General features: G+C 59.4%; 2 protein-coding genes and 1 pseudogene across 2 annotated transcripts in view; 1 reads left to right on the forward strand and 2 right to left on the reverse strand.

The window, feature by feature from the left end:
* Positions 1-5,837, forward strand: part of FSD1 (fibronectin type III and SPRY domain containing 1) — an 11,197-nt gene extending 5,360 nt beyond the window's left edge. The window contains exons 7-12 of the mRNA XM_029918085.1: positions 2,336-2,434; positions 3,254-3,413; positions 3,908-3,987; positions 5,002-5,253; positions 5,360-5,448; positions 5,562-5,837. Coding sequence (XP_029773945.1) covers positions 2,336-2,434; positions 3,254-3,413; positions 3,908-3,987; positions 5,002-5,253; positions 5,360-5,448; positions 5,562-5,672 — 791 coding nt within the window. The 3' untranslated portion in view covers positions 5,673-5,837. The remainder of the gene's footprint in view (positions 1-2,335; positions 2,435-3,253; positions 3,414-3,907; positions 3,988-5,001; positions 5,254-5,359; positions 5,449-5,561) is intronic.
* LOC115275581 lies at positions 896-994 on the reverse strand (annotated as a pseudogene).
* A 282-nt stretch (positions 5,838-6,119) lies between the features above and the next one.
* The window catches only part of STAP2 (signal transducing adaptor family member 2), a 5,250-nt gene continuing 2,010 nt past the window's right edge, over positions 6,120-9,359 (reverse strand). The window contains exons 2-9 of the mRNA XM_029916447.1: positions 9,102-9,223; positions 8,266-8,335; positions 8,072-8,174; positions 7,894-7,968; positions 6,809-6,964; positions 6,622-6,723; positions 6,472-6,546; positions 6,120-6,208 (exon numbers count right to left, since the gene is read on the reverse strand). Coding sequence (XP_029772307.1) covers positions 6,120-6,208; positions 6,472-6,546; positions 6,622-6,723; positions 6,809-6,964; positions 7,894-7,968; positions 8,072-8,174; positions 8,266-8,335; positions 9,102-9,223 — 792 coding nt within the window. The remainder of the gene's footprint in view (positions 6,209-6,471; positions 6,547-6,621; positions 6,724-6,808; positions 6,965-7,893; positions 7,969-8,071; positions 8,175-8,265; positions 8,336-9,101; positions 9,224-9,359) is intronic.

Below are 9,359 nucleotides of genomic sequence, written 5' to 3' on the forward strand. Positions count from 1 at the left end.
CGCATGCGCCCTCAGTGCAGCCCTCCAGGGAGACCGCGGGCCCGGTGCCGCTCCCTGTCATGTGTGTCACAGTGCGGGTCGGCATTGCCTTCCTTTTCCAGGCTGAATTATGTTCCCGTGTGTGGACCTACCCGGTTTTCTCCACTCGCGGCAGCTTTCATAACTGTAGTTCAATATCAAAACCATGAGCGTCGTCGATCCACGTTTCACTGGAGTTACGGGCCTTCATCCGCGTGCACGTGTGTGTGCTCCCGTGGGCGGTTTCGTCCCGTGTGCGAAGTCACGTACCGGCCGCCACAGTCAAGGTGGAGGTCTGTCGTATCACGGGCGTCCTGAGGCATCACCCCGTTTCATCCCCTCTCGTTGCCTTTGACAACATTCCTAGTGAGTGAAATCCGCAGGGCAGGAAGTTGAATCCGCCGACGGCGGGTGGGTGAGGCTGAGGAGACGGGTGACTGCTTCATCTAGGGGACTGACCTCTGTGGTCATTTGTCGTCTCGATTGCTTGTCCAAGCCGGGCGGGGTTTGGTTTCGCGTTTATTTCGTACATGCCTCGACCCATCGCATCCCCGTGGGCACCCTGCTTGGGATTTGGCAGTGTGCTTGCCAGTTTGCAGAATAGGAAACTGAGGCACATGGTGAGTCCAGACCGTCCATAGGCACCTGGGTTCCAGGTTTCGGAAGCTGGGTCTTCTGGTTGGTAATCTTTGTTCTGGGGCAGCAGGTGGTGGTGCTGAGCAAAGTGCGGGACTCTCAGAGAACGGGACCCGGAGAGGGGGAGACAGTCTGGGGGGCAACCCGGAGGAGGTGGCAGCCAGGCTGAGGCCCGAAAGAAAAGGGGAGGGTGGGAAAGTCTTCTAGGCAGAAGAACGGCCTGATCAGGGCTCAGAGGCCGGAGCACTGAGGCTTTGTGTCTGAATTTGCGTGCCATCCTTCTGCGGGGGCCAGGCTAATCTGCCCTATATTGTTCCAACTTTATTTTATTTTTCTAAAGTTTATTTACAGAGAGAGTCCTCAAGCAGGTGAGGGAGGGGCAGAGTGAGAGAGGGAGGGGCAGAGTGAGAGAGGGAGGGAGGGAGACATAGAATTCCAAGCAGGCTTCTCCACACTGTTGGTACAGAGCCCGACGCGGGGCTCGATCTCACGGTTCGTGAGATCATGACGGAGTTGAGATCAAGAGTCGGCCGCTTAACCAACCGAGCCACCCAGGTGTTCCTGTGTCATTCCAGGGTTAGTATTTGTGCTGCTACACCAAGCCCTGGGCCTTTGTGTCTGGAACTAAGTTAAGTTTCCCGAGAGAATGATATTGGTGGGGAGAAGTGAGAGGAAGAACGGGGTTCTGAGACCAAAGGGAGCCATGGGAGGTATTAGAGCAGGGGGCACTGAAGGCTGTTTGGGAAGAGCAGAGGACGGGTGTCCCAGGGGAAACACTCACGAGGCAACTGGACATGTGGTCTGAGCTAGGAGTTGGGCAGTGGGTAGGTATTCTGATGGACAGATGGTATCTGAAATGCAAGAATGGGTCCGGGAGCACAGTGAGATGAGGAAGAACCCCAGACAGAGTCACCCCGACATTTAAGGGTGTCAAGGATGGAAGAGTCTGCAAAGAAGACCTAGGAGAACAAACAGAGAGGGGAGCCAGGAGGTCCTGCAAGGTGGGGGGCTGACATGGCCGGAGGGAGAGGAAGTGAGGCAGCAAAGGAGGTGGAGGTGTAGATGGCTCTCCAAGCCGGTTTAGCTTAAGGGAACAAAATAACTGGGTAGCTGCTTTTTATTTTTAAGGCTGGAAGAAACTAACCCAAAAAGAAAGACAAAGAACATGGGGGATGTATCTTCGAAGTAGGGAATATCTCTAAGTGACCAGGCCTAGGAAATCCAGGATTCCCGCAAATCAAATGACTCGTTCACCTTTGTTCCCTGCCTTTGTTGCATGTGGATGATGAATTCTGAAGCAGGCTCACCAAATGCACTGACACATTTTCCTAGACGCGTTTCCTCCCAGCTGGCCAGCCCCAGAGAAGGCAGTGACTCTGTTCCCTATAATACCAGCCTAAAGTCCCAGGGAAGATTCTGATTGGCCAGTTTGGGTCATGTGCTTATTCCTGACCCAGTCGCTGTTACTATGTCTCTAAGCATCCCGATTGGCCAGTCTCGGCTGGAGGCGGAGCCAAGTCCGCACAGTACCACTGGTAAATGAGGACAAGGATGGTGTCTCAGGATAAGATGTCGTTTGGGGGGTGCTCCTTAGAATGAGGAGTGGGATTACGGTGGACACGGGGACCTGTAACCTAGTGCTCAAAGCGCACGCAATGTTGCAATCCCTCTGTGCTCCTAGGTCTCAAGTTTGACATGAAATACATGAATTTCCGTGTGAAGGCCTGTAATAAAGCAGTTGCAAGCGAGTTCTCCGAGTCGGTGACCCTGGAGACACCAGGTGACTGGCCCGCACCCCAACCCTGGATGTGACTCCATAACCCCTCACCCTGGGGCCCCAGGTACTGGTGTCTAATGAGACTCTTCTAATCAAGGTTCTGTGACTCTTTTTGCTCTGGCTGCCAGGAAGCTCGGAGCTCAGTCCCCAGTAGATTCCTTAGCCTGAGTGTCTAATATACACCTGTCATTGTTTTTTGCTTTTGCAGTTGATCCCATTATACCTGGATGGGTTTTATACTCTCTCTCTTTCACACCCACAAACACACACTCTCTCTCATTCTCTCTACTAAAAATAGATAAGGGCTCTTAGATTAAAATAGATTAGGGCTCAATTGGGGGTGGGATCCGATCTTACTCTCCTGCAGTAACACCTTTGTTTGCCCTCATAGGAAGACCTGTAGTCTAGCCTAACTATAGTACTTTGCTCCGCCCCCTACTATGGCCCCGCCCCGTGCTATAGCCCCGCCCTCTCCTTGCAATGAATCCCCAGTGGAAACACCACAAGTGCTTTGAAAATGGCTCCAGACAGAGGGGACCTTTAGCAACAAGCCCTCGGCCCTCACTCCCTTGGCTGCGTGCTCTGCGCCCCCCTCCCCAGCTCTTCCCCATCTGTCCTTGGTGTCTTGCTGCCTGTCGCTCTGTATCTGTCTCTGAGTCTCTCTGTCACTCTCTCTCTTTCTCTTTCTGTCTTAGTCTCTGTTGTCGCTTTTGTTCTCCATCCCTGTCATGGTCTGTCTTGGTCACTGTCTGTCTCTCTGTCTCTCTCTGTGTCTCTCCGGGTTTCCCCATCTCTGTGACTCCCGCGTCTGCCCGGCCCCAGCGTTCATGTTCCGCCTGGATGCGTCCACATCTCACCAGAACCTGCGGGTGGATGACCTCTCCGTGGAGTGGGATGCCATGGGCGGGAAGGTGCAGGACATCAAGGCTCGCGAGAAGGATGGCAAGGGGCGCACGGCGTCTCCCGTCAACTCCCCAGCCAGGTAGCCTGCCCCCTGCCCCCCTGAGTTTCTGATCAAACGGGGCAGGGACACCCAGAGACCAGCGTGGTCAAGGCTGGGGCGGAAGGAGGGACATGGAGCTGGAGGAGCCCGAGGAGAAGGGAGAAGAGATTTCTTTTTTTAATGTTTATTTTTGGAGGAGGGGGAGAGCGTGGGAGTGGGGGAGGGACAGAGAGAGAGGGTGACAAAAGACCGGAAGCGGGCTCTGTGCTGACAGCAGATGCGGGGCTCGAACTCATGATCGTGAGATCACAACCTGAGCCGAAGTCGGATGTGTAACTGACTGAGCCACCCCGGCACCTCAAGAAGAGATTTTTAACTAGGTTTTGACAGTTGAATAGTTTTCCAGAGGTGTGTTCTGATAGGAGGGGCCCAGGGCATGCAGAGAAAGACCTCAGTGGCCTGGGTGGACCAGGGAAGCCCTCCTGTGGGGGCAGGAAGGCTGCGCTCACCCTCCCCCTCCCTGCCACTCACAGAGGTGTGCCATCTCCCAAGAGGATGTCCTCTGGTCGTGGGGGTCGGGATCGCTTCACGGCCGAGTCCTACACAGTGCTGGGTAAGGAGGGGCAGACGGGGCAGAAGGGACATATGGGCAGGGCCTGATGGTGGGGGGTGGTGGGAGAGAATGCCTTTGGTTGGGGAAACTGAGGCAGCCACCAACAAAGCTTTCTGGGAATGGTTTCGATAACGTGTTGTTCTAGTGCTGAAGGACTGGGGAGGGAGGAGGGTGTGGGCTTCCGGGGGTGGGGGGCAGAGCTTGTGGGGTCTGTGGCTTGGAGATCAGCCAGTGGGCCACCTGGGGTTTGTGGAGTATCTGAGGATTTGTGAAGTAGCTGGATAGAAAGGTCACCTACGGGTTAGTTGAGGAGAAGCAGACGCTCTGTGGAGCATCTGGGATTGGTGAGAGGCAGGGTCTGGGGGAGAAGCAGGGGAAGGGGAGGGGGCCTGCAGGGTGGCTGAGACTTGAGAGGGAGCTAGGGAGCCTCTGGGAAGATGGTAGCCTGGTTGTGGGGGGAAGTAGCTCAGGTCGGGGAGGAGCAGGCCCAGAGAAGAAATGCACATGGGGATTAGCCCTGTGTCCCTGGAGGAGCTGAGGTGTAGATGGACGTGGGCCATAGCGGAGGCGGGCTAGGAGAGGATGTGCACTCAGGCCCCGAAGAAGCTGGCTTCCACCCGGAGCTGGGGGTCCGGGGAGACTAGATTCACAGGCCATAGGAAAGGGTCCCAGAGCTCCAGGGAGTCTCTGCGCTCCAGGAGGACTTGAGGCCCGTGGGAATGCTTGGGGCCCCCTAGGTACAAGGGTTTGGGGCTAATCTAGTCTCCGGGGAGAACTGAGGCCTGAGGAGTATCTGAACATGGGGAGGAATGGTTTGTTTTGGAGGAAGTTTCTAAGGCCTGGAAGCATCTGGAACAAGGGATCGTTTGAGGCTTGGGGAGGATCGGGGCTTATCTAGAGGCGGTGGATGAAGCCTGGGGACCGCCTGGAAGGAGCAGCTGGGGGCGGAGGAGTACGCAGGTGAGCGCCCCCTGGTGGAAGGCCGTCTGGGACCCGACTGGCCCCGCCCCGCAGGGGACACGCTGATCGACGGCGGCGAGCATTACTGGGAGGTGCGCTTCGAGCCGGACAGCAAGGCGTTCGGCGTGGGGGTGGCGTACCGCAGCCTGGGCCGCTTCGAGCAGCTGGGCAAGACGGCCTCGTCCTGGTGCCTGCACGTCAACAACTGGCTGCAGGCCAGCTTCACCGCCAAGCACGCCAACAAGGCCAAGGTGCTGGACGCCCCCGTGCCCGACTGCCTGGGCGTGCACTGCGACTTCCACCAAGGTGACCCCGAGCCCCGGGCGGCATCGCGGGCGCCCTCTGTCTGCCCCGTCTCTGCTGCATCCCCCTGTCCCTTACCGGTCCCCCTGTCCCTCTGCCTCCATCCCAGGCCTCCTGTCCTTCTACAACGCCAGAACCAAGCAGCTGCTGCACACCTTCAAGGCCAAGTTCACACAGCCACTGCTGCCTGCTTTCACAGTGAGAACCCTTCGGTGGAGGGGAGGGGGGGGTCCTGGGTGCCGGCTTCTCTCCTGAGCCCCTCTCCCCTCCCCCCCAACGCTCTCCCCGCTCCGCCCCCCTCTGTGCCCCAGGTGTGGTGCGGCAGCTTCCAGGTGACGACAGGCCTGCAGGTGCCCAGCTCCGTGCGCTGCTTGCAGAAGCGGGGCAGTGCCACCAGCAGCTCTAACACCAGCCTCACCTAGGCCCCTGGCCTTCCTCCCAGACCTCGGTCCGTCGTTTCAGCCGGCGCCCTTTTCTCACTTGCTGCTTGGAGCCTTAACTCCTAATGGGGGTCGCCAACGGGGAGCGGGCCCTGGGGCGGGCCCTCCTCCCCTCCTCGCCTCCTAATAAACGTCAATCACTGGCCAGGCTGTGCTGATGGTTCTTTGGGGCTGGGTGGCACTGAGTGGGCCCCAAAGCTCTCTGGACCTCAGCTTTCCTAGCTGTAAAGTGGGCTTTTCTTCTTGGGTCGGGTGGCAGGTTTTGGTAAGAGGGGCCAGCTGTGGGCGGACCTCTGCCGGATCCTCACTGCCCCCCCCTCCCCGCCCCAAGCCAGGCCAGAAGCAGAGGCCCCCGGGTCACTTGAGCTTTTATTCCAGGAGGAGGGCTTGGCCTCTCTGCCTCGTTACTCGTTACACCCCGAGACCGGCTCACTGGTCCCCAGCGTGTCCAGCTGAGTGTTCCAGCGCCCTCCTCCTCTGCAGTTTCTCCTCCAGCTCCGCCGTCAAATCTGCCAGGCCTGGTGGGGGACGGGGGCGGGGGGCGGGTGAGGCTTCAGCTGCACGAGGGATGCCCAGTCCATGCTGCCCCCCCCACGCACCCAGCACCCAGAATTTGTGGTGGCCCCGTGAGAAGTGAAAATCTATTCAAAAGCCCTGAGGAGTCTGAAGACCGCACAGCGTGAAGCCAAGCAAGGAGGGTCTTTTCAGGGTGTGGGGCCCGGAGGCCAGCACAGCTCACCCCCTGGGAACCCCAGGCCGCACGGAGCCCCAGATGCATCACCTGTCGCGGGGAAGAAGGCCTGTGCTGAGTTGCCCACCGGCTTCTTGGCCAGGCCACCGCTGAGGCCTTTGGGCTCTGGAGGAGGGGGGGGGGCGGTGAGGTGGCTCTCCGCTTTCTGGCGAGGGCTGGGCTGTGGGGAGGGACCCCTACCTGGCTTGGGCACAATGGGTGGCTTTGGTAGCTTTGGAGGCTTTCCTTGAACCTTGGCCAACCTCTTGGGCTTCAGGACGACCGGCCGACTAGGGCCAGGCACTGTGTGGACAAAGGTGCGGCACGTCACATCTCCCTTTTAGCCTCCTCCCCTGTCCCCATCTCTCATCCCTCCCCCCACACCTACCATCCCCATTCACATAGGTGGCAACTGGGGAGTCTGCGATGGGGATCACATAGTTCTCATCCTGGTCCGGGAGTGGGGTCAGCTTGTCCTGGCTTGACGCAGGCGTGACGGGCACGGGAGGCAGCTGCTTGGGGCCACCCGACGGGGGTGTGGGACCTGGTGAGAAACAGCAGTCACGGGACTCGGGCACATGACCCTGGGCATGTGTGGGTTTTTCACATGCCCATTTATGACCGGTGTTTGTGTCCCCATGTCGCTGGCACACTGAGTGAATCTGCACGGTTGAATATATGCAGAGGGTGTGCACGCACCTCAAAGTGTGTATACGTGTGTGACACTGTGGCTGCTAGTATGTGTCTATATTAGCGTGTACATTCATGTGCCTATAAATATCCCAATTTGTGCTCGTCGGTGTGCATTTGTATAAACACATGGGATTGTGGCTTAAGGTGTGAGTGCTACGCAGGACGGGAATTGTATGGTGCTGGCATTCTGCGTGTGTGGGAGCCCTGGTCTACGTACGGGTCTACACGTGAGTTTCTGATTATGCAGGTGGATGCAGTTCGTGTTTGTGAGTGTGCAGTGTGTGTGTGTGTGTGTGTGTGCAAATACATGCCCACTGTGCACGAGCCCCTCCCCATGTCTGCCCAGCCCCAGGAGGACCATACTGCTCAGCCCACACCTTCCCAGTATCTTATTCCTGTTTCATAAACCGGACCACCCCCACCCCTTTCTCAATAGCCATATCTCTGGGTAGATCTTGCTCGAGAGGAGCCCTCCGTCCCTCCATTGCCCATCTTGACCTGTTGAAATCCCGTGAGACTTTAAGCAAACACCACCTCCTCCAGGAAGCCTCCGCCCCTTTTTCTCCCCAACTCTGGCACCACCACCTCCAGCCCCAGGTTCAACCCCACAGGGGCTGGGAGTGTGTCCAGCCCTGCCTGCGGCTCCACAACTCGGAGGGCAGGGTCTGGGTAATTTCTGGGGCCTTGAAACTGGGTACAAGACTGGACACGGGGGGCGCCATGTGGGTCTCAGGTCTCATTTCACTCTGGCCCAGTGGTGGCTGCAGGGCAGGGGGTCACCTGGGCTTTGGGGCGCAGGGGTCTCGGGTGCCACCCACACACTCTCGCCGTTCTCTTTATCCGCCTCCACGTAGCCTGAAACAGAGAGCGGTCCCGGAGGTTGGCCAGGGGTACCCCGTGAGGGAAGGGGAGGGAGAGGCACACACTGGGTCCCCAGAGTTGCAGAGGCCGCACTCACCTAGCACCTTCTCATAGTCCTCCTCTGGCAGGAAGGGGACCAGCGCCTTCTTGGTGTGTGACACGAAATAGTTGACCACTGCGTGGAGTGAGGCGCAGGAGAACTGGAGGCGGACAGAGGTCGCAGTCAGGACTGCTAGGGAAGGGGCGCAGACCCCACCACTGCGTTTCCCAGTAGCCCAGCCCGACGCTCACCGGCTCCTCCACGTCGATCACATACTTGGGGCCCTCATGCTTCACCTTGTAGTGTCGGACCACCCACGTCCTGCACAGGAAGTGGTGAGTGAGTGGGCTCCCTCAGGCCAAGGAGGAACCCGCCCCTCGTCCTGGCTCCGCCCCCATAGAGGGGCGAACCTGCTCCTCTGCACACCGACCATGCCCCGTCCTGGCGTGGCTCTCGGGGGAGAATCAAGCTCTCTATTGACTGCATTCCCCCCGACCCCCCGCCCCGGGAAGACCCCGCCGCAGTCCTAAGCACTGTCCAGACCACGTCCTAATGGCTCCACCCTGGGAGGACCAGCCCCTCCTCAGGCCCCGCCCCCTGGGTTCTAACTCTACCTTCGATGTGGCTCTACCCTTCACCTGGCTATCCCAAAAAAAGGATTTAGTATCAGGCTCTGATCCATCCCGAGTGGTTCTACCTCCAAAGCCAGATTCAACCACCAAAGGGAGGGCCGGGCTATGACTCCACCCACAGGTCCTGACTCCGCCCAAAGCCTGGTTACCACCCCTGGATTTGATTTCTTCCCTGCTCGGGACATCCAGACCAGGCCCCGACTCCGCCCCGAAGAGCCCATCCCTACTCCAGGGTCGGACCTCGCCTTTGGAGTCCTGCCCCCGCCTAGGATCTAACTCCTTCCCCAAAGGGTTCCACCGTCCAACCTGGCCTCTAGCTCCGCCTCCAGGCGTTGACCCCACCCTCGCCCGGGGAAGGGGCCGGCCTCAGGATCCCACTTCCCCCACCCCGAGCTCTGGCTCCGCCCCTAGGCCACGCCCCCACGCGCGTCCCTCCGCCCACCCCGCTTGCGCACCCGTTGAGCGACTGGCGGGTGGTGACCGACACGCCGCCCGTTCCGTCCCCGCTGGGCCGCAGCAGCAGGTTTCCGCACTCGGGGTAGCGCTCCAGGAGCAGCTGCGCCTCCAGCCGGCTCACCTTCAGGAAGCAGCTGGGGCGGGCGCGTCCCTCATTCAGCGCAGGCCCCGCCCCGGGAGCCCGGCCACACCCCCCGCAGAGCCCCGCCCCCGGCGCGCGGCCCTGTCCCGGGAGACCTGCTCCCCACGCCGACCCC

This window comes from Suricata suricatta, chromosome 12 (genome assembly GCF_006229205.1).
Source record: "Suricata suricatta isolate VVHF042 chromosome 12, meerkat_22Aug2017_6uvM2_HiC, whole genome shotgun sequence".
Lineage (NCBI taxonomy): Eukaryota > Metazoa > Chordata > Mammalia > Carnivora > Herpestidae > Suricata > Suricata suricatta.